This window comes from Mauremys reevesii, linkage group 23 (assembly GCF_016161935.1).
Source record: "Mauremys reevesii isolate NIE-2019 linkage group 23, ASM1616193v1, whole genome shotgun sequence".
In the NCBI taxonomy this organism is placed as follows: Eukaryota; Metazoa; Chordata; order Testudines; family Geoemydidae; genus Mauremys; species Mauremys reevesii.
In genome coordinates this window covers 16,644,960-16,668,966 of record NC_052645.1, presented here as the reverse complement: position 1 = coordinate 16,668,966, position 24,007 = coordinate 16,644,960, and the positions used below count along the sequence as shown (strand labels likewise).

The 24,007-nt window shown below is 52.1% G+C and overlaps 1 protein-coding gene across 18 annotated transcripts in view; it reads left to right on the top strand.

The window, feature by feature from the left end:
• Positions 1-24,007, top strand: part of MACF1 (microtubule actin crosslinking factor 1) — a 229,254-nt gene that overhangs the window by 9,846 nt on the left and 195,401 nt on the right. Inside the window, exon 1 of one of the 18 annotated variants that reach the window (XM_039511262.1) lies at positions 13,654-13,720. The exons of the other annotated variants lie outside the window; for them this stretch is intronic. Coding sequence (XP_039367196.1) covers positions 13,669-13,720 — 52 coding nt within the window. The 5' untranslated portion in view covers positions 13,654-13,668. Of the gene's footprint in view, positions 1-13,653; positions 13,721-24,007 lie in introns of those variants that run through there. 18 annotated transcript variants of the gene reach the window in all.

Here is a 24,007-nt window from a genome sequence, read left to right as displayed (position 1 = left end):
GCCGTGTCTGTTGGGATCGCGTCATTCGCCGCACACAGCTGTTCGGCTGCAACTTTTAGGGACGCTCTCCTTTCTCCACCCACCTTTCTGAGTAGCGTTAAAGCCGTACGATTCAGCCCAGCTATAGACTAGCGAGGCTGAAATGTTATTGAGCTGTTCTGTGTCTGTTATACGTGTCAGGGCCTTCGGTTTTCAAGTCCCACCTGCCTGAGAGCAAGGGGAGGGGAAGCCCTTCAAAGGAAGGTGGCAGGAGAGTGGGTTAAAGAGACAAAGCAGTAAGTAAAGAACGTGGAAGGAGAGAGTAGCACATGGATTGTACCAGCATTACTGCCCTTCTCCAGGCAACTAGGTTCTTCGGAGCTTTCACCTGAAAGGAGCCTCAGAGGTGCTGGGTCCTGCCAGAGGTTAAACCATTGAACCTAGCGCTGGAATAAATTAGCTTGTGATACAATGTGGTGCCGGTTGAACCTGAACCGGGCAATTTCCCTTACAGCGTTTAGGGCCCTGTTAGCAAAGCAGATGCTGGAGCGAGGGTTGCTGGGGCTGTTGTCGTGCGGAGAATTGAGGCGGCTGGATAATCCAGGCCTCTGTTCCAGGAGGAAGATTAATCCCCATGTAGATGTATTCTGTGAATGCCAGGCTTGGGGTGGGGTGGGGGAGGTGCACAGGGCGATGGTGCCCAGCTCTGTGGGGGAAGATTAGTGATTGGTCTGGCTTTGTTTTCCATCAGTCAAATGTCTTTGCCTGAGGATGATTACAGGGAATTGCTCATGCCCTGTCCGTTGCAGATGGTCCAGGGCTTTTCTGGAATAAAGCTTAGACGTTCTTTTTCGGTCTGTCTGTCTTTCTAGCACCCTGGCAAATATTCCCCAGGAAACACACATGAAAGCAGCACCTAGGGATGGGATTAACAAAGCCTTCTCTGCAGCCGGTGCTCCTCTCAGGATTGCTTCTAAATGGTGCATCGGGGCGAGGGGGGTGTGGGCAGCCCCAGTGCACAGTGGTGCACAAGCTTTGTGCTTTTCCTGGACATGCTTGACGGGGGCCTGTCTCCTTTAATTGAATATCAGCCCAGCCCCTCTGCTCATCCCTGTCTCAGTCTGTCTGCTCTGCCTCTAAACACGTCTCAGGCTCCTCTCCGCAGCGCACTTCGTTTGCCTCATTTGGCACGCTGCTGCCGCGTGAAGTTCTGCAGCGGGGAGCGGATCCTGTCCTATGCCAGCTGAGCTTTCCAAGGCGGCTGAGGCAATCGCTGGCTGCCGGTCAGGGCGGGGTGTGCAGTAAAGAGGAGCAGCGGTTGGGGTAATGATAGCGTACGGTGCACACCTTGGGGTGGGGGAAGGCGACTCGCTGGGAGTGGAACAGGGCGGGGACGGCAGTGGGAGCTGTAATTACATGGGCTGGTTCCAGCCTATTCTGCTGAGCTGGGCCCTTGTGAAGAGCCCTCTTGAAGGTGTCCTGGGCTGAGAGCCTTCTGTACTGTGCAGTGACCTAACCGGGAGGCATTGTGAGCCGCGCAGGCTGGCCAGACAAAACCAGCTTCTTTCCTACCAGCAACTGGTTGTTAGTGCCTTTCCCACCTGCAGCAAAATTGCACCAGCCATGGCTGCTTTTGTCCCGTGTGATTATTCAGTGGGGAGGTGATCGTCACCAGCTGCCAGGTTCCTGGGCTGTCAGTGGGATCTGGAGGGTGTGGTGAGATGCAGAGCAGACTCTTCCCTGCATGCAGAGGGAATATCGGCTTCCTCAGTGATTGCCACCTGCTCCTACCGTTGCAGAGCCCGTGGGCCTGTGCGTCAGCAGCATTTTCACTCAAGAACATACTCCAGCCTAAAGGCCTCAGCGGAGCTCTCTCCAGACCCCACTCTGTCACTTCCCATTCAGCAAGAAGGGGTCATTGCCAGCAGTTCAGGGAGCATGAGACTTTTTTTTGGGGGGGGGGGTAAACTCCTGTCCTCAGCATGGCAGCACACATGGGTTTTAATTGGAGTTCTGTCACCGTATGGCCTTGAGAGTTATTTAATGGCCATGCCTCGGTTTCCCCATCTGTAAAATGGGCCTAAAACTTAGCTACCTCTCAGAGCAAGGCAGCTGTTTGGATTGAGACGTGCTAAAGAGTAATACTGCCTTAATAGCACAAGTGCCAGGTTACTGGGACATCTGAGCTGTTCCTTTTGGGGTGGGGGGAGTAATTCTGGGGAACACACAGTCCATGTGTTCTCCATTGTCTCTGGAACTAGAGCTGCTGATGCTAGAAGGTTTGGCTTCCCTAATAAAGGGGTTATTATGAGACCTCTTGTGGGAATTCTTCCTGGTTTGCACCTGCTGAAGGTGGGTTGAGGGGAGCTCCTTGGGAGCAGTCATTGTTCAGTGCTGTACCTCTCCTGTAAAGAATGCACATTGCAGTGGGTGTTTGGGCAGAGCTGACTGGTGTGTCTGTCCTGATGGGATCATGTCAACTCCAGCCCACAGGGTGCAAATTTGGCTCCTGGAATAGGGAGGATCCATAGCAACCTCGGGGCTAGTCCTCAGATTTGTTTCCCTTCATCTCTCTCCTTTTGATTCGTTCTATCTGTAAAAGCATTATCCTTTGAGCTTGAGGAGCTGGGCTTGCTGAGTGCAGTGGGTTCTTTAGGAGCTGACCTTGAGCTCGCTTTGGTTCCAGATGATTGTCTCTGGGCATTGCTGGAAGACTGCTGCTCTGACTCCTAGAATTGCCCTTGCTTGTCTGGCGGGCTGGCTTGTGGGCTGGGATTGTTGCCAGCCTTCAGAGACGTTCTGAAGGCTGAACCCCTAAAGAGAGAACCCCCCTAAAGAGAGAGTCCTAGGGAGACTGTTCTCTCCATCAGGCACCCATTGAGCACTTGCTGAGCAGGGCAAATGTTTGTGTTAATCAGCTGGGAACTTCCACTCCACTTTAATAAAAGTTTGTTGTTTTTTTGGTATGTGAATTCCTTCCAGGCTTTGGATTCCTGGCGAAGGTGCAGACTTACAAGGCATTCTGCAAAATGTGAAGTTAGGCCTGTTCCCCGTCCCAAAGACGTTTCAGTCTAAGCTCGATGGGCCACTAGCTAACTGTAGGTAGGAAGGGTGTGGCGAGAGGCGCAAGGGGGACAAGATTTCTGGGCAGAAGGGTTTTAAGATGGATTTGAAGGCGAGACGGGGAATGTTTGGCAGATGAGAAGTGAGTGGCTGTTCCAAGCATAAGGGCTAGAAGGTGTGAAGCCGAGAGTGGTAGAAGGGGAGACTGAGGAAGCAGGAGAGTGGGCAAGTGGGAGGACACTAGTGCAGAGATGCAGGTAGACACAGAACTGTGGTGGGCTCTGACATTGGGGATGGAGAGCTTGGATCTGTGGACACAAGCTGTGAGGGCACGAGTGAGTCTGATGTGGGTTTTGGGTGAGGCTGGCTTCTGTTTTTTTCTGTGTCCTAGCGAGTGAGGATTTTATATGAACTCACGGGACTGTATAAAATTCATATCTGCCCTGTAATTTCCTCTGCTTGTCAGAGAGCCTGATCAGCTCATTCTGGGCTGCTGGGCTGTGTCACTTAGGAGGCATAATTAATTTTTTCTGTGAATGAAATGTAGCTGTTTTTCCATTTCCTAGGTGATTCTGTTTCCCTTCAATGAACTCAGAATGCCCTGCTAGAGACCTTCAGGGTCTGGCCGTGCCCGGGGAGACTTGCTTATACTCCTCTCTGCTCCTCCACTTTCTGGGGCAGCTTGGCACCTGTGAAACATACCTTATCCCCACTGGCACTTCCTGCCCCTCTGATGCTGCAAGCAAGAGTTCGGGGTCACTGGGATGTGTCAAAGTGCTGCATTGCACAATGGAGAGAGATGTTGGTGCTTCAAATGAACAGCAGGGGACCCCTGAGTTGTGTCAGCTCTGCCACTGACTGGCTGTATGATCTTGAGCAAGTCACAGCACCTATCTCTGCCTCAGTTTCCCCATCTACAAAATGAGTCGAATTTCCACCTGGCAAGGGTTATGCGGCATGTGTCAGCTATGTTGGTAAAGCACGCTGAGCCCCTTGGGTGAGCAGGGACGGCTGTTTGCACTAACTAACTTTCCTGTGTCGATCCCCCCTTCCACTGCCTTTGCTTCTCATCTCGCGTCTCTACTGCTTTCCTCCTGTTTGTCTGGAGTTCTCTCGTTAGCGAACCTAAGGGGCTGGATGGTAAGTTTAGTGGCGTATCGAATGACTCTCTAATGAATATTTAAGAAGTTCTTTTCCTGGCTTGTTCCTTTGCTGCCTGTGTGTCTGTGACAGGAGTGAGACCAGGGAAGGTGGAATAAGGAAATACTAGCCGTGGCCCTGGTCCGTCTCCTGCGGGCTCATGATTTGTGGCCAGCTTTGGCTGTGGTACGGTGTGTTTGTGGGGTTGGCGGACTGGAGTTCCATGGGGCGTCTGTTAGCTGCACAATCCGCTCTGCCTTGGCAGGGCCTGAGTATGGCTGTGATAAGACGGTCTCCTTCCCAAATTCTTCACACACAGCAAAGTGCAAAGGCCTGTGGGCCAGGATGGTTTTTATACTGACAGTCACTGCACTGGGGCCAGGAGCAGAGCCTGAGAGAGCCTCTCTGTTCTGAGCTACTTCTCTCTCCATCCCTCTGTCTCTTCCCTCCTCCCCAGGGCTCGGTTTGCCCTATTCTTCCCTACCCCGTCCCCCTCCCCATCTCAGCCTCTCCCAAACTCAGTATGCGCCTCCCTTCCCCACTGCCTAGAGTCTGAGCCAGGTGCAAGTGAGCAGAGTGAGTTATTCCTTCCGCCACAGACCTGAAAGGGATTTTTTACAAAGGAAGGGAAGTGACCTCACTATCGCTTGCCCCATTTCATAGAGGGCAAATGCAGAAGCCCAGACAGGGAAATGACTTGCGCAGGGTCCGCGACAGAGCTGGGACTAGAAACCAGATTTCCTTAGTCCCAGTCCAGGTCCCTATTCACAGGATCATGCTTCCCCCTCCGCCCCAGAGGCGAGTCTCCTTTTCTTTCACTTCCCCACCCTCCTTCTCAAGCTGGTTCTGCAAGACCTCAGGCCAGGTCTGTGTCAGAATCTTGTGCCACTACAGTTAGTGGGATGTGTTTTTTTTTTTTTTTTAATACAGCGTTTCTATACCGGCAAAAGCCTTAATGTAGACGCAATTATTTATACTGGCATAAAAGTGCTTTGGCTGCTGCAGCTTATTTCATTCAGGGAACTGGTAGATGTGCTACTGCTGGTTTAGTACTTTTACCAGTGTGCAAGGCCGGCGCTTCCACTAGACGACCCTAGGCAGTCGCCTAGGGCAGCAGGATTTGCGGGGCGGCATTGTGCCGCCCTCGGCGGAAATTCGGCGGCGGGGTGTCCTTCCACTCCGGGTCTTCGGCGGAAATTCGGCGGCGGGTCCTTCACTCGCTCCGGGACCTGCCGCCGAAGTGCCCCGAAGACGCAGAGCGGAAGGACCCCCCCCCGCCGCCAAATGCTCAGAGGAGGAGCGCTGCTGCCTAGGGCGCCGCTCCTGCCAGTATAGGTGGCACCTACACTAGGAGGCTTTGTCAGTACAGCCATATTGGTATAACTTTTCCTCTCCCTCCTCCCCTTCCAGCCTCAGATGCGACCCTGGGGCCGTATAGCTATGCTGGTGCAGCCATACCAACAAATCTTCTCTAGTGTAGTCTAGGGCCTGGCCCACACTTGGATCTATGTTGGTTAGAGGCGTGATTTCTTTTACCGCCACAGCTATGTCGGTAAAAACCCTGGTGTAGACACTGTTATACCATTATAACTGTGCTTACCCCAGTTAGGGGAAACCAACATAATTGCTAAGCAGTTCCAGCATAAACCCTTTTACACCAGCACAACAGTGTTCAAACTATACCACTGTGACTATCCCCTCCTCATGTAGACAAGGCTCAAGCTTCCCTCTCTGCTCTGGGGTTTGCTTGTCTCCGCCCTAGGTTCAGAGGAAGCCCTCTGCAGCGTGCTTACTGTGAGCCTTTCCCCAGGAGCTGTGTCGCTCACCACGGGTGACAATGTCATTGGTGCTAAATCAGGGAAGTGACTAATGGGTTAAATCCATCCTTGCTGCAGTATCCCGACCCTTAAAGGTGACTTTGGGCCTCTAGAGATAAACAGCACCTAGGCTGCTTCCAAGTGTCACCTGTCAAGCAAGGTCAGTGGATTCAAGATCGTTGTGATCACTCAGGGGATTTTGCGAGTGGCTCCATTGGAGCCAGTGTCAGTGGATTGGGATATTTCATCCTCACCGGCTGTTTCAGATGCTTTTAATTCTTGCTGTGGAGGGCAGTTGTCGGGCTGGGAGATCTTGGGATTCCACAGGCAGGCAGACAGCTGGGTGTACAGTAGCTATTCCAGAAGCCTACAGGCTCCTTTCCCATCTCTCCTCATCCCTCTCCTTCCAGCCTCTCCGACTCTGAGCAGGCCATAATATCCTCCGCATGGAATCGGCCGCAGCTTTCCAAAGGCAGCTGGAGCAATCTCTCCCAGCCCTGGAATTTCAGATGCTCCCTTGCTCGGAGAGGGTGTCTGTGCTTATGAATGGGATCTGGCAGGCTCCGTTAACTCTTTCCGGACCAGATGGGAGCAAACACCCTTTCCCTCGGACGGGAAGGCACAAACCCAGCTCATAGAAAGTGACTCGAATGCGCCAGATGAGTTGTTTGAACCCTCTCAGAGAACTGGGGTGTCCTGGCTTGGCTGGGAAATGTGAGGGCAGAGTAAAGAGTGGGGAAGAGTCCAGCAGTGTCCTCTTGCACCCCCATAAGGGATTGGGCGGGGGAAGGAGTTCAGTTCTCATCCCTTTCCCTCTACTCACGTAGCCTCACAGCTGAGCTAGCACCCCACCTCTCCCTGTGGCCATGAAAATCCTGTTCCTACGAGTGCTCGTCGCTCTGTTTCAAGCTGTTTTTGAACCCGGTTGCGCCCGAGCATGGTCGTGCCGCGCTTTGAGCTGGCACTCGGTGCTGACTCATTCACTCACCCTGCTGGAGCACTGCCTGGCTTTAGGTAGGTCAGCTGCTCCCTCTGAGCATGGGCACCCAGTGCATGAGCAGAACTGGGGGAGGTACAGAGTGTATGTCTCCCACTAGCTGGTCAGACCCAGTGGTGGGAGCTCTAGTGTGCAACAGCCGTGGCCGTCCCCCCGTCATGTTGACTAACCCTGCTCAGTCAGACCAGCAGAAGGTGTGAGACCCCAGCTCCCTCCTGTTCCTAAGGCGGGAGCTCCAGTTTGAGAGTATTGGCTGGCTGCGGCCATATGGCCTCGGACGATGGGCATCTCCTACACAAACCTCTCCCAAACGGTGTGGGGCTTTATGGGTTAACACCCACACCTTGAGTTCTACCTGAAAGCTTATTGGTAGCCTGAGTTGCATGCGTGTCTGGTAAATATGCAGAGTTGTGTCGCTGTGTCGGTCCTGGGATGTTAGAGGGACAAGGTGGGTGAGGTAATATCTTTTATTGGACCAAGCTTGTCTCTCTCGTAACATATATTACGAGAGCCCTGCAGATCTGTGGATATCCACTTGATATCCGCGGACTGTGTTTTGCGGATTGCAGATTGGATGCGGATACACATGTTGTATCCACGCAGGGCTCTGGCTATTACCTCCCCCACCTTGTCTCTCTTGTAAATGGCAGTCGCACTCTCTGAATTGGGCGCTGCTTTAAGTTCTGCCAACTCTGTCTCCTCTAATGTGGTGTCCGTCCAGGCCAGACTAAGTCCCAACCATCTAGCTCTCATCCGAGCCTCACGTTCCTACCGACAGCAGACTTGTGCATTTCATTGCTCTGTCTGGAGTGAGAGAGCAAATACTGAACGCGAAGGGTAATGACACGGATCTATGGGGTTTAGCTAGCAGGGTTCCCTCTGGTCTTTGTGAAAATGGGCTTAGGACCCTTCAGGAGATGAAGATGGGAGAGACCTGAACCCAAGTGGTGGATGGAAACCTGCCCTCTGGCCTCTTGGCGTCACCTGTTTGGAACTGTGCAAGCCTGGGCTCATTCCTTGCGTTAGGTCTCCTAGGCGATATTTTGCCTTCCCCCTGGCCTGTGGGAGCCTGAGGACGGGGGCTGTGCTGGAGAATTCTCAGCAGTTGTTCTGCAAACCACTGACCTATTTTCCTGTTACAATCGAGTGTTTGTGAGCAGGAGGAGGGGAAAGTGAAGCCACACTGGAACGTGTAGAGTTACTTTTTATCGTTCCGCGGGGCACAGCGTTAGTGTTCAACAGGGCCCAGGAGAAAAGCGGGCTGAGGGCACCAGTAACTGTGGTAGCCAAGTCCTGGTTCGGGTCATCGATAAAAGCAAAGAACTCAGCCAAGTTTCTCTCTCCCTCTAGGTCAGTAATTGTTGTTGTAGTTAACGAGCCCTCTGCTTCCCTCGTTTGCGAACACCTCTCTCTTGGTCAGGAGGCGGGGACAGAATGAAGCGTGTAGCCTGCTGCTGGTGTGGGGATAATGGGTTGGATGGCTTCCCAAACCTCTGGGGAGCAACATTTTTCTTGAAGTGGGGTGTTGAGGTTTAGAGCCTAGCTGCATATGGAAATGAGGGTATCTGAGCAGGGTCTGAGGAATCCTGGGAGACCTGGAGAAGGAAACCTCCTTCTCCAATTTGCGCTGTGGCCTCCCGTCTTGTCTCTTTGTTCCCCCTGCTCTCCAACCCGTCTGTGTTGTCACTTCTCAGGTTCCTTCTTTATTGTAATGGAAGCAACTTTGCTAGCGAGAAGCAGCTTTGCAGAGGAAAATTCCATTGTTCTATTTTTAGTGGTAACTTGGCTTCTTGCAATAACTTATTTTTCCTCCTTCCTCTGCCTAGAGGCAATGGAGGAATGTTGCCGGGAGCTGAGGGCCTCTTGGAGGGAGAATGGGGGGAGGTGTCATTGAAGGTTAGGGGGACAGGGCCGAGGCCGCTGCATTTCAGTAGTTATAACTGTGTCTGAGTATTGTGTGCCTTAGGCACCTCTCTCCAGTGCTTTTGAGGTATAAATTCACTATGTCCTGGTGGAAAGGGGGATAAATGACGTATCCCTGGCTGCCTGGGGCCTGCAGCAGTTGCTCTATTCCCTGTTCCACATGGCCACTCGCGAGCGCTCAGGTCTGCTCTCGCTCATGAAAATGAATTAATTCCATCCCCTACTGCTGCAGATCAATAAATCAATCCCTCTGTTAGGGCAGCTTCCCTTCCTGTGCAGCAGATCTTAAAAGCTGTGTCGCCCTGATACTGGGCTGTGGTTTCTGTGAGCCTTCCTCTGTCTTTGGACTCAAAGTAACATTTTTGGGGGAAGAGGGTGGGGTTCACTTTGCTTCTTCCCAGTGCAAAGGAGGCGTAGAGGGAGTGGTGCAGACTGGCTGTCTGACCTGCACATGCAGGAGCATCGGAATTGCGATACAGGGTCACACCAGTGGCTTTGTCTAATCCCATCTCCAGCACTGGCCAGTACCGGATGCTAGAGGAAGGTGTGTAAACCCCACAAGGGACAACTTTGCATTAACTTGTACATTAGGGGATGCCAAACGCTGTATTAGAAGCTTGTGCCGGGAGAGGATGGACGACTCCAGCTGTGCTTTCGAGTGGGAGATGCAAGTCAAGCAGGGGCCTGTGCATTTCTTGGGCATTTGCAGATGGGAATCGTTGTCCAAATGCGACAGTATCTTCTGTGCCTCCCTGCCTGGACTGTTTTGTTCTGTGTCCGTACAGTGCCTAGCGCAATGGGGTCCGGGTCCGTGACTCCTATGGTTCTACTGCTGTGCAAGTAATAATCTGTGCTTCGAGGTCAGAGGGCTGCTCCTTTACCTTTCACACATGTAATGCAAACCAAAACATCACAAGCCTGTGCAGTTATCAAGTGCAGTGTTGAAAACAGTAAGCCAGGCTGCCAGGTCAGCCTCCAGCTGAAAGCACGTGCTCTTCTGAAGTCTGGGAGACTGCAAGACAGGGGCAGTTTGGATGGGTAACAAATCAGTGTGAAGCATGCACAGGGGCTGGTGGCTGAGCCATGTTTCCAGGGGTCAGAGGTTCAGGGCTGGCCTCTGCCTACCAGGCCGGTGTGAGCTGCAGAAACTCTCACAAAGAACCAGTTGTTAGAGAATCTGTAAAGTCATTTCCTAAGCTAGCTGTGAAGGCTGGAGATGTTATGGTTTTGCCTCCCGTCCGTTCTGCTTTCCAGTCCCAGAGGGAGGTGGGCCTCCCTCTCCATGCTGAAAACTTGCTTTCCCTTCAGCAGACCAGAGGGACAAGGTGTAATTCAACCCCTCCATCTGCTCCGTATGACATTCCTGCCTGCACCCCAGACAATGGTTGGGGGGAGGGATCATTGCTGTAGAACAAATGGCCTGTTAACGTAACACCTGCTTTTGTCACTGTGGTTTTTAGAGGCGCTGGAGCAATTTTGGCTCATCCGTTCCTGGACAAACAGCTGTTAAGGGGCGAAAGTGGCAACTGGCCTCCGGGATTTGTTCCATTTCAAATGAAACTGATATGGTCTGCGTGTGTCTGTCTCTGCCTAGGCTGCTTGGGAGCCTGTGATGATCCCAGCTGGGTTGTGGATTGAGGAGGGAGGCGAGTCGGTCCTATCCCTGTTGGAGCTGTGGCTGCCAGAAGGACAGGGACTAACTTCCACTGCGAATTCCTCTGTTGTACTATGTTGTGCTTTGTCACTGCCTTTTCCTCTGTTGGTAAAATTTGTACCAGAGGGAACTGATTTTACTCCAACTCCAAACTGAATAACTCGCTGCTCAGAGTGAAATATATCACACAGGTTTGTTTAAGGGGGAGGAAGCATCCCGACCTGCTGTGTGGTTAGATCCCACTGTTATGAATAGCCCCTTCTCTGCTGTGGTGTGTGCTGTGCTGACCTGCCTACTGATTTGTGCTGCAGAGAGACACGTGGGGTAGTGTCACTGGGGCTGATGCTTTCAGTGTGTACCCCCTGGGTGAATGCCAACTCACCAGACCCTTTTCACCCAAGCCAGCCCTGCAATCTTTTTGGCTTCTGCTATAAACTGGGATGGAGCAGTCATGCTTGTGGGGGGTGCAGATCTGGGATGTGTGAAGTTTCATAATTCTAAGGCCAGGAGGGACCATTGGGATCATCTAGTCTGACCCCCTGTACAGCACAGGCCAGAGAACGCCCCCAAAATAATTCCTAGGGCAGAGCTTTTAGAAGAACATCCAGTCTTGCTTTAAAAAATGGTCAGTGATGGAGAATCCACCGTGACCCTTGGTAAATTGTTCCAATGGTTCATTACTCTTAGTGTTAAAAGGGTACGCCTTATTTCCAGTCTGAATTTGTCTAGTTTCAACTTCCAGCCATTGGGTCATGCCAGACCTTCCCCTGCTAGGTAGAAGAGCCCGTTATTAAATGTTTGTTTCTCGTGTAAGTACTTATAGACTGTGCTCAAGTCACCCCTGAACCTTCTCTTTGTTGAGCTAAATAGTTTGAGCTCCTGGAGTCCGTCACTTCGAGGAGAGCCCTCTGTGACTTCTGAATACCTGTCTGGCTACAGCATTTATTCATGTGCCCATCTCTTGTGGTATCCCGCACATCATGTCTGTTGCTAAAGAATAACAGGCAGTGACAGCGTTGAAGACAAACAAGTAAGAACAACTCAAAGCAGCAGAAACAGCGGAAGGGCAGAACACACATTCTTTTCCGCCTGAACCAATGTTCTGCACACAGGTGTCTTGCATTGCACCCTGCAGGAGGGAGCCCTAGAGGTTCATCCTGCCCTCTAGTGATGGGGCAGCCGGCCGCTGAGTGGGTGCATTGTTCTCTGACCCAGTTGTTCAAGGGTCTCTTGCTTTGCATGGCTTGAGGAAAGATGGGAGAGGGGTCGTCTATTGCTGTAATCTCAGAGAAGGGTTTTGTGGTTGATAAAAGTAGACTCGCCAGGACCGGACCGCTCAACAGCTGTGTTTTGCCGTTGTTTAATCTGACAAAATCCTTTGGAAAGGAATTGGGAGGAAATATGAAGCAAGTGACAAACCAGCATCCAGTGACTTGGGACACCACTCATTTCAGTGTGTAAAAATAGTCTGTTACTCTGCAGTGAGTCGTGAACCTACAGCACCAATGGCTATGGACAAGGAGGTGTGGCGCTGACCGCATAACTACCAGAGCTAAGCTCAGTCCATCCCGGTCCTGAAATGCTGGTTATTGTGTCATTCTGTGAAGGGACTTGGTATTTACAACCTGAGTAAGCGGGCAAGGTCCCTGCCCTGAAGAGTTTACAGACTAACTCAGAAACTAACACAGGCAAAAGATTGTGGCCGTCCTTGCTAAGGAGAGACTTTCTGGAAGGAGCAGGTGATGGGGAGGAGCGGGAGACTATTCCGAGTGCAAGGGCTGCATGCAGGAAGGTGTAAGGCTGAGTAGGATGAGGGGAGCGGTAAGGAGTGGGAGCAGTTTAGGGAGGGTATGAAAGTTTCTGGTGCACAGGGTGGGTTTTTCGATTCCATCTCATTCCTTCTGCCCTGCGCTTCAGGGCTCTTCAGCAAACGATCGCGGGTTCGTTCTCTCCGTCTCTCTCAGGGTGGGTTTCATTTGATTGTTTTGCTTTTGGCTGAGTTTATATTTGATCAGAGTTCTCCTGTACAGCTCCACTCTGGCCTCTGTTCTGCTGAGGGCGTCGAGTTACGAAAGGGGAGCGTGTGGCACGCTCCAGAGCTTACACTCAGTCGCATTCCACTCAGATCACTCCGGGCTATTCTTTGTTGCCAAAATTCTTCGAAAACAAGTAAATCTCCTTTTTGATTTTGTAACTCTTTCGCCATCCGTGCACGAGGGAGCATCTCCCTGAAGCATATGGTTAGCGGTGGGGCCTTATCGGATTTCCATCCACGACGCACAAGACAGGAGAAGATAGCAACTGGCAAGCGTTTAATGTGCTTCTTTATTACAATACTTCGGCCCTTGGATGACACGCTTCACATCCAGCGCTTTCTTAGCACTTTATAAACATTTGTCATTCTTATTCCCTGTTAGCCAGGGGCCCTTATTGCCATTTTACTGACGCACTGAGAGCCAAAGTGTCTTTCCCATGGTTTTGCAACCATTGGTCTTGCAGTCACTGAGACTAGAACCCAGAAGCCCTGTGTTCTGACTAATAAGTGCATTCCCTCCCTCCCTCCTCCTCCTCTCTAGGACATTGCGCCCATGAGTTCTGCTGTCCTTTCTATAGATCTATACAGACAGATAAAAATAAAATAAGGAAACTTCTCCCCAGTCCCACTTATCAGTCAGCTGTGCTCTTGTGTGCAAGATCTCCAGTACAGATGGTCCTTGAAATCCAATGCCTGTATGTGGGAGAGGAGAGAGAAAGAGAGAGGTGGATGGGGTAGGGGCTAGAGCCAGAGCCAGCCAGTTACATGCAGAAGGTTGGTCTGTAGTTTTCATGGCTAATTTGCACAAAGGGGGCTGGCTTAGGTGGGGGAGGTTTTAATGCACTTCATCAAATAAGGAGCCACTAAGGGCTGAAATGCAGTGAGGCGCTTTGGTGACATCACCACTGAAGGGTGGTCAAAGTGCAATTCTTGTGTGACTGACTGGCTGTGGATGCAGAGCAGAGGAGGATCCGGGACAAATCGGGGTCTCTGCGTTCTCGGCGCTGTGGCACTATGCTCCCAACTCCTTACAGCTGAACGGGGCAGGCTCGGCAGGGCGATGAATGCGGAGAAGTACAGGAAGTTCCTGGATGGGCTCAACAACCTGAAAGGTATTTGTAGACCTCCCTGCTGGGCATGCAGACGGGAAGAGGCAGCTGCACCAGCACCCACTGAGTGTCGGACTGTCTGGTCCTTTCACTTGCAGGGCTAGGGGGTGTTTGCCACCGGTGTTCTTGGGGCTGGATAGAAGACAAACCGCTAATGAACAGGATTGTAGGAGGGGGAGCAGAGCATAAGGAGTTCTGGCGGCTCTAGTGTATTCCCTGGGTGCCTGGCAGTGTCGGGCCACCTGCTCTCTGGCATGCATTGGGGAAAGCCAGTCCTCCAGGGAGACTAGGGACTTTCTGGCCTCGGATTAAGGCAGCTGTGCATTCTCTGACCATAGGAAGCAAGCAAAGGCCTTACTGTGCATAAACCTGTGGCCCTGTCTTATTTCTTGTGTCTGTCCCTTGTATTGGTTCTTAGTTAGCAGTTGATGCATCTGATGAAGTGGGTTTTAGCCCACGAAAGCTTATGCCCAAATACATTTGTTAGTGTCTAAGGTGCCCCGATGACTCCTCGTTGTTTTAGTGAGCAGTGCGTCAGAGTTGAAACATGGAGCAGTCCACTGGCAGAGACAAGCAGAGGCTACGTTAGAAATAACACAGCCACACACACACAAAAAAAGCTCTATTATGGTAACTCTGTGGCGAGTTGGCTGTGGAGTGCAGACAGAAGGGAGTTAGTTAGCAGAGGTTCCGCAGAGTCCCCTGCTGCACTCAAGGCGGTTTATACAACCTGTGGCTTTGTGTCTTCTGCTGGCTGAGGATGTGTTAACCAGGCGCCTGTATGTGTGTGATTGCATCTTGGTGTGGTTAGGGGATGTGTCAAGCTCTGAATCAGAGCATGGCTGGCAAAGGGAGGAAACAGGAGCCCTGGATTTGCAATTTGGCACCCGCTCTTGTTCCGTTCACTTCCTATCTGGACTGGTACGGCCCCGTTACTGTAGTATTTGAGCGCCTCACAATCTGTCATGTGTTTCTCCTCCCAGCGTCCGTGGGAGGCAGGACAGTGCCATTACCCCATTTTACAGGTGGGGACAGAGAGCCCAAGTGACCTGCACCAAGTCACAAAGGCATTGGGGGTGGAGCAAGGAATTGACGCTGGGTCTTCCAAGTCTCCGACTAGCACCCTAACCACTGGGCCATCCTTCCTCCTTCCCCAGAGACGCCTGGATGTTGTGATTTTCCCTTTCCAACCTGCACAGGGCAGAACACTCAACTTCCCTTTTCATTCAGCCACTGACTGACTTTCAGCTCTGTTTCTAATCATCCCAAGGTTGAATGGGGAGGCTGGGAAAGGAATCCGTTAACTGGATATTTGATCACGCTCTCTGTGGCCTCTGACAGCAGGTGGCTGATAGGCAGCAAGAGATGCAGTTCCCCAGAGAGAGAGAAAGCGCCTGATGAAGCAACCCAGCCTACAAGTGAAAGGAAAGATGAGGGAGAGGTGGCTGTGTTTGTGGTGGCTCTCCAGGTGATGGTGGTGGTTCGTAGTCTATGAATTGAGGGCGGGGCATGGAGGCGGTACCTGGGATTCAGGATGTCCGCCTGCACTTGGATGGAGTTGACGAGTTTTTGCCAGTTCCTGTAGGAACTGCAGCTTATCCTTGGCTTCTTCACCTACAGCAGCTCCCTCCTGCATGTCAGTCACGATACAGCTGGGGCATCACCCTGTCTCAGCAGCGTAGTCTGGCCAGGGGAATAACCCGGGCATCTCTCTCTGGAGCCAGCAGCAGATGTGTGCTTTACTCTCCCTCCGCTCCATTGCCTGCTGACTGGGTGTGGGCAGAGGGACAGCACCCAGCGGGATTCTGTGGCAAAGCAGAGTCCTATAGCTGGGGCTGTGTCGTCACCTTGTCTTTATTCCAGCTATGGGCAGTTGGGTGGGTTGTGACGGTAGCTGCGCTCTGAGCTTTGTGGCACTAAGCAGGAGGGTGTGGATGGGCCTGGGGATTTAACCAGAGAGAGGGGAACAATTCCTGTGGGATTCAGGTGCCTGTCAGCCAGTGGCGGTTTTATTGGCTTCTCCCTTTACAGCACTTCCTCTACTTCTGGGTTTTCCCAGCTGATCTGGGGGCCTTGTGTAACAAGGGTGAGTGAATTCCATGTTTAACTTAGCAGGGAGCCAAGGGAGACGTCACTGCACAGGCTCTCGGTATCCTCACCTGCTTTCCCTTGCTTGGCTGTACAGGCTCTACGCCTACAACGGCGAGCGGTTGATGTTGATCTCACGAGGGGGTAAATCCAACCCCCTTCGTGCTGCGACAGCTGCCTGAGTTACAATGTCCAGGAGTAACGGAATGCACTTTTTTATGCTGGCGCAGTGTCCATCATGAATTTCTCGTTCTCCTCTCTGCGGCTGGCATTGGGAATCCATGTAAAACGAACCCCGTACTGCTAGCGGCTGAGCGAGGGGGCGCTGCAGCTGAGGCAACGGGCGGACTCCTAGCTGGCTCTGGCTCCGGCTCCCACCCCCCGTGGCCAGCGCGTTTCCGCCCATTCTTGAGCGCTTAAGCAGCTGTAGCACAAATGGGCGTTGGGCTGGGCCAGGGTGCTGCCTTGCTGTCGGCTTCCGCTGGCTGCCTTGAGTTCTTAGGTCGTTCTTTTGGGAGTGTGGGTGTGTAGGGGGGGGGTTCTCCTTCTTCGCTATCGCGTTCCTTTGCGTACTGAGCCTCTCCCCTTCTCCTAAGCCTGGCTGCTGCTGCCTCTGAGCTGCAGAATACAGTTGGGAAAGGTAGTGGGGTTCCTGCTGAGTTTTGGGGGAGGATCAGGCCTCTGTCAGGTTACTTCTGTCCAAGGCCCTTCCAGTTTGTTTCAGTGGAGCATTGTCCTGTAGAACCTTGCAGCCTGTCCTTGGAGCACGGTGCAGATAGAGAAGTGGAGGATACTTCGGCGGAGCTCAAGTCAGCAAGTTGTGTTTCCATCCTTGTTCTGGGGCTCACTGCTAAACACGCTCTGATCCTCAGATCTTGTTCTCCGTCTCCTGATTAGAGCAGGGCGAAACATACAATTGATTTGTCAAATTTAGCCCATTTGTGTGGGAGAATTGCATGCGAACATAGATTTAAAAAAATATATAAAAAAAACGTTAAAACAAATTTGTTGGTTGCTGGGAAGTATTCAGCTATTTCACAGACATAATTCAGCCTCTGGGCTGCTCACAAACCACTCAGCAAGGCTGCTGTTTCGAATATTTGCTATTCAGGCAGCGTGATTGATCGCCAAGGGCTCACAATATTTCAGCGCCTTGATCAGATGACTCCCAAATCCGCAGGAAGCTTTCAAGGTAACTGTACTACTGCTTCATGCGTGAGCAGTGGCGCAGATTCATGTGTGCACAGGAACGCACCGCGCTTTCCTCTTTCCACAAACCTCGCTTTTGCAAACCAAAATGTGCTTGTACGCGCGGAAATGAAAAGGGTCAAGAATCCTGCACAGAGCAGATCTGGAGTTCTTATTCCAACAAGCGTCTGCCTGTTTCGTGTGCAGTGTCTGCCCAGCCCTGCTCCCAGGAGGGTAACAAACGCACCATAATCACTACCCTTGTTTTTACTGTGCCTTGTTCTCCCATCATCCTCTAGAGATGTTCATGCCAGTTTGAGGAACAGATAGATGTGAAGATCCCCACAAAGGCTGAGAGGAGGAGGTGAAGAATAAAGGATGACTATAAAGAATCCATTAGGAAAGTGAAAGAATTTCCTTTGTGGTTGTGCTCAATGCTTTACTGTTGTTCTGTATTCAGGTGCCATGGTGATGGGGCCCTTAGAAGTACCTAAGAGGACAGATACAGACACGTACTTGTCTTACTGTAGCTATTTTGTTTGTTAGTACCCAGAGTCTTCCTGTCTGCCTACTCCCAGATATTTGTCACGCACCCATCGCCATGGTATCTAGGTGTAGTGCCTGGGTGCTCAGTGACCAAATACTCCCATTGTGCTGAAACGCAGCCCTCAGCCTCTTCCTGAGGCTGCAGAGTTGGGACAAAGCTGGTGAAAAGCAAGTTTTTATTGCTGGTGAGCTCCACCATCTCTATTCATCTGCCAGGGAGGTACGAGCAGCAGCGGATATTGGGGTTGGGAGCATTTCATATGTAAATGTCCGTGAGTGCAGTTCCCTGACCCCGGGCAAGTTGCCAGCGCGGCTCTCGGTGATGCAGAGTTTGAGCAAAGGGCTGGAACGCTTCCCCTCTCCTCTGAGACCCAGGGGCTGCCTGGCCTGGAGAGATGCTGGTGGTAGTGGCACTGCCAGCTCCCTTATCGAAGAATGGCTCCATTCCCGCCCCGCTGGGGACGATGGATGCCTGTTCCTTGACAGCTTGGAGTCATGCAGAACCGGGATGAGCCCTCTGCCCTCGCAGCCACTGCAGTGTCCCCTGGGTTAGCTGTTTGGATTTGGTGCTTTTTGAAATGCATCCAGCTGTCAGCCTTCTCTGCCTGGGAGGGGAGAGGGAGCCCTGCCTTTCAGGAAAGGTGGAAGAGATGGGCTGTCCCTCTGAGCCTGCAGTGTCCTGTTTCCTTCCCTCCGTGGAACAGGGGACCGGAGGAAACAGATTTTCCTTTAATAGCCTTGTTTGCTCTCAGACTGGAGGTTGTTTTGGAGAGCGGATTGGATAATGCATAGGTCAAGGAGCCTTCCCTGAAAATGTCCTGTCTCAGATTTCCCAGTGCTGCAGATTGACGCTGCCCCAAGGTGACTGATGCCACAGACTTAGCTCAGGGAGGCTGACTCCGAATTTATTGCAGGGTTAATTTTATCTCTGATGTCACCAGCAGCAGTTTCACTTTCTCAGAAGCTTGTGGCTTGCTGGCAGCCAAATGTAAACAGGCACCGTCCTGGCCTTACCCAACATGCCTTGGGAATTGTCCGAATAACTTCCTCACTTAATCTGTCATCCACGGACGGACAGGCCCAGGGTGGTGGGCGGCAATTGCTGGCCCAGGAAAGTTTCTGATTTTTTTTTCCCACGACTAGCCACCCAAACGTGGAATTAGGGTCATGCTGGGGTGTGCACATACGCAGTCCACTCACACCTGAGCAGCGATGGGGCTGGCACTGGGGACAGCTGAATGGCACTGACAGTCCAAAGTTTTAGTGTTTTGTAAAAATTGCCAGAATGACATTGCCTGGAGACCGCCGCCCGTCTACAATGCATACAAGGCTCCCCTACCAGTGTGCTTCATCCTGTCCTGGAGGGGACCATCTCTTGGATGGAGATGTACTGGTCTCCGTGGCCTGCCCAGCCCTCTCTCTCTCTGCTGAGGCCAGTGGCGGATTAGTCCCTGGGTGAATGGGGCCCGTATCTGGGGGCCCCTGGCCAAATGGGGGGCTCCCGCACTCCGACCCACTTCGCCCACCCACCCTGACCCGGTTCCCCAGCAGGAGCTTTGGGCAGGTGGGGGAAGCACCCACGCCCTAACCCAGCTCCCCGGCAGGAGCGCATGGTGGGTGGAACAGGGCAAGCCCCCACGCCTTGACCCCACTCCCCAGCAGGAGTGTTGGGCAGGTGGGGGAAGCCCCCATGCCCTGACCCCACTCCCCAGCAGGATTACCGGCCGGGGGGACTGCAGGCGGAAGGGGTGGGGAGGGCCCCCCACTTGTTCTGGCCCAGAACCCCACAAACCCCTAATCTGCCTCTGGCTGAGGCTGATAGCAAAGGGAGGCATTGGTGGTGGTTTGTGTTGTAACTGGGATCTCGTCCACTAGACTCTGGCTTGAGACCCTCGAGCCAGTTTCACAGAAGCCACCAAACAGCCTGCAGATGGTCATGACTTCATTGCCGCGAGCTGGATTTGACCCGAGGACTGAGAGGTGAAAGGCTCCATCTCTCCTCTTCAGGTCCCCTTGCACGGCACTTTTTTATCCTCTGCCTGAGTGGGATCTAAGGTCACAGTCGAACCTGCATGTTCTTCAGAGCGAGAGCTGCTCTTCTCCTCCTCCTCCCCACCCCCGGAGGGGTGATTCGAGTGACAAAAGAATTCTTATATAAAATGTGTCCCTGTGCCTCTGCCAATCTGCTGCTTTCAGTCCTGCTGCAATGCTGCTAAATCTTCTGTGCCCTGTAGTGCTGGAGAGGGGTCAGAAAGGTAACTGGTAGTTTCTGATGAGAGTCACTTGCTCTGTTTAGGTGTCCTCGTTAACCCGGAAGAGGAGACTGCTAGATGCTCGGAGTGATGCTGGAGGGGGCCAGTAGCAGCTCCCCTCTGCGATTCAGGGTTCTGCGATGAATCTGCTGTCATTGCTTTGAAGTCATGGGTGATGAAACCCCCCATCTGTTCTCTGGCGACAGCACCATATGTTCAACATGGTGTTTCCTTTACAAGCCTAGTTGTCAGGCACTGCAGAATCCTGCTTTCCCCCAGATCCATCTCTGTGGAAGGAGAGAGTAATAGTACCTAGACCAGCAGGTCTCAGAGCACCTGGCCAAAGGAGATAAGTATCATTACCCCATTTTACAGAAGGGGAAACTGAGGCACAGAGCCATGAAATGACTTGCTCAAGGTCACCCAGCAGAGCTGGGAATAAAACCGAGGTCTCCTGAGTCCCAGTCCAGTGCTCTACCCATTGGGCCAACAACATCAGCTATTCACACCAAACAGCTACTTGGTTGGACTTGCTCCTCTTGTTTCCAGCAACTCATCCGCTCAAAGCTGACCTTCCAGAAGTGGCCCTCCTGCAATAGGCCTCAGTTGTGTGTCATGCTCAAGGCTCGGGGTAATGGGTGACAATAGCACTGATTAGTCTTGCATGTCCTGGCTGCAAGCGAGCCTAGCGATGTGACGGGCCGGCCGCGTGGCTGTGATTTGGAGCGCCGAGGCTTCTTAGGAGTCTCTTGCTCATTCTGGGAGTGTGGAAATGTGGGAATTGTGAATCCAGCATGAGGAGGGTGTTCCTGGGTCTGCTAATAGCTGTCCCAGGGGTCGGCAACCTTTCGGAAGTGCTGTGCCAAGTCTTCATTTATTCACCCTAATTTAAGGTTTTGCGTGCCAGTCATACATTTTAACGTTTTTGGACGGTCTCTTTCTATAAGTCTATATATATATATATAACTAAACTATTGTTGAATGTAAGGTAAATAAGGTTTTAAAATGTTTAAGAAGCTTCATTTAAAATTAATTTAAAATGCAGAGCCCCCCGCACCGATGGCCAGGACCCGGGCGGTGTGAGTGCCACTGAAAATCAGCTCGCGTGCCGCCTTCGGCACCCGTGCCATAGGTTGCCTACCCCTGTATCTGATTGGAGAATAAAGGGAAGTGGTGGAAGCCTCATCCTTTGGGCACTGACCAGTAGGCTGGTTGAAGCACTAGGACGTCGTAGGCAGTGTATGCTGCAGTAGCCTCTTGGGAACTGAACTGAGTCACCCATTCGGTTTCTTCTGTGAAAAACATTTTCTTTATCTTAGTGCCTTAGTGGAGGGGAAAAAAGGGAGCGTGGAATCCTGTGTCTGGGCCACTCTGATCCTGACATGCAGCGAGAAGTCGTATTCTGACTTGGCACTGAATTCAGCCACTGAAAGCCCCAGAAAGGGAGCAGTGACGCTCGCAGAGTGGCTGGCAAATGGGGAGGGGAGAAGGGGGCAAGAGAGTGGCAGGGGGCAGGTCAGGCCATCTCCCCTGCGTCTGGTGTTCCCATCAGTGTTTACGTTGGGCTGGTCATGTGATAGCTTCCTCCACTAGGAGCGCTGGTCCTGGGGCTGCATTTGAGCCACCCAAGGTGCCTGCGAGTGATAAGAGGTCTGAGCTGGAGATCTCTCCGAGCCAGCAGTGGGTGGGGCCCTTTTTTCCCTGAAACATGGCGCGCAGTTCCGGCTCGTTCCACCCCAGCATTGTGTACTGGTGGGATTGGGCGTTATGCAGGAGTGTCGAGTATAACCCCCATCTAGCGTTCTGATTGGGGAAGAGCGGGCGAGAGAGAAGCGTGAATTCGACTGCTTGCTGCGGCTAGGCGGAAGCCGATGCCCATCAGCTCAGGGGACGTTGTCCTGGCTGGCTGGCTGGCGGCTCAGTCGCTTGCTGTCACCCCTCACCGTAGTATCTGAGCGCCTTTCGTGTAAAAACGGGACAAATAGTTGATGCAGGAAAAATTCACCTCATGTGACTGAGGAAGGAGCTGAGTCACTTGCTTGGTGTCTGGTATTTTGGACCGAACCTAACAGATGTCCCCTGTGCCACACTGGGTGTTTTCTTTTTTGTGGGGAGGCGATAAAGTGATGGGGGCTTGGATGCAGGTGGAGGTGAAATCTCAGAGTGACTTTGAGCTTTTATTACGGTTTATCCAGCATTGTGTGGGTTAATTTCCATCCTTCACAGGCCCTGGAAGGTGTGAGTGTGCTCCATGACGGCACTCTGCAGGCTCCTGTGTTCCTGGCAAGGTGCTCACGGTGTCTGGGTTCCAGAGAAACCTTGGTGATACTCTGGATCCCTGGTGTAAATGCTCCAGGTGGGGAGGATGTGCGCACCCTGGAAGGGTCTGACTGAGCCCTGCAGGAATGTGCCATGTTCTGGACTGGGGCAAGGGGGACCGGATCAGCCGGTGCCGCTCTAATGAATGTTGCTGCACTGGTGCTCGGACAAAACAGGCAAGGAAATGTTAGCAACTAGATTATTTAATTTTGTTTTTTAATGGGGATTAAGTTTCTCTGCGGGAGAGCAGCTCTCCAGGGAGCAGAGATTTCAACCCTTTTTATTTATTCTCAAATTCCTCGCTGCCATGACACTTCAAGGCCCAGTTCAGAGAGGAGCTGACTATAGCATCTGGAGATTAAATACAGTTGAAAATTTGCTGTGAAGTAATAAGTGACGCCCAAGCTGAGCAGCACATGCTCAAAGCGGGCATGTTTCTGCTCCTGGAGAACAAGTGTGGAAAGAACAGGACTTTCCATTTCAGTCCGGGATGATGCAAGAGTCTGAACCTTTAACTGGCATCTATCAGTCAGATGCCAAATGTGCAGATGCCCTGCATTTAGAGAACCCTTTTTGAAGCCAAAGCTGTTACGTACTGTGTATACAGAACTGGCTTTGCCACCTCTGGGACGCAGCAGCTGTTTAACAGTGTCCCCACACACCAGCGCAGGACGCAAAGGGTATGTCTATACTGCAGACTAAGCCTTGGCCTGTGGGACCTGGCCTTATGGACTCGCTGGCTCCAAGCCCATACCTACAGCCCTACGAAGACCTTCTGACTCGGGTCTGCAACTTGACCTGTGTCCACACTGCAAAATGACGGGGCTTGGACTCCAGTCCCAGTGGGACTCAGGCTCTGACCCACCGCCCAACCAGTCCTAAAACATGGATCTTGATTGCTTGCTGACCTGAGTTAGACAGATTTGTGTGTGGTTAGAATGGGGCTTGGGCTCAAACCCAAGTCACAGTCCAGGCTTAGTGCACAGTGTAGACATACCTGAAGTGAAGAAGAGCACAACATTCCAATCAGTCACAGATGCAACAGAATTTGGCCAGGCCTTCGAGTTTTGACACCTGCTCTTCCAAGAGTGGCCTGCTTTCTTTTGTGATTCCGGTGCTCCTTGCTAGCCTATTGGTTCAGTACTGACTCAAAGAGAAGAGTGCCGCCTATTAAATCACCAGCATCTTCCTGCAGGTCTCCCACTGAAGTAGTAACCAGGTTGGACACTGCTTAGCTTCTGAGGTCTAATGAGATCACAGCTCAAGGTTTTATGGATGCTTCCCTCAAACCCTCTGCTCGGTCCCCGTTTTAGGATTCACAGTTGGAGCTGGTGGAAGGGCAGTGATGGAGTTAATGATGTTCTGCCTGTTATGGGAGACCTTTGTTGGTAGGTCCCTTAAAAACACACACAAGCACATGCAGGCCCACACACGCTCTCTTCACTTGTTACATTGCACCAGTGTTTCCAAACCAACTGCAAGTGCTACTCTCTTGTCTGAGAGGTGGGCAAGGAGAGAAGGTTCTGCTGGAGCTGGAGGAGGATACAGCACAAACAGTTGTTGCAGGGCAGTGTAATTTTGTAAAGAGGCAGAAGTGATTTTTGACTCGCCGAAGTGCCCTGTGTGTTCTGGCTGAAGTGGGCTTCCTGTGTGGAGCGCAGTATAAATATACAAAGGCACAAACGCACCCAAAACAAAGTGCAGATAGTTCCCACAAGCCTAACATTTTCATATTTCTTTCGCTGCCAAGAAGCCTTTGGTCGGCATTAGAATAACAGGCCTGTTTGTGCAGACACCAGGCCTTTTGTTAGCCAGCAGAAAAGGGGTTTTGATTCAAGCAGGCTCGCTCTTTCTCCTGGCTTTCCTGTTTCCTAAGCTCCTGTGGGAAGGTTGCTGT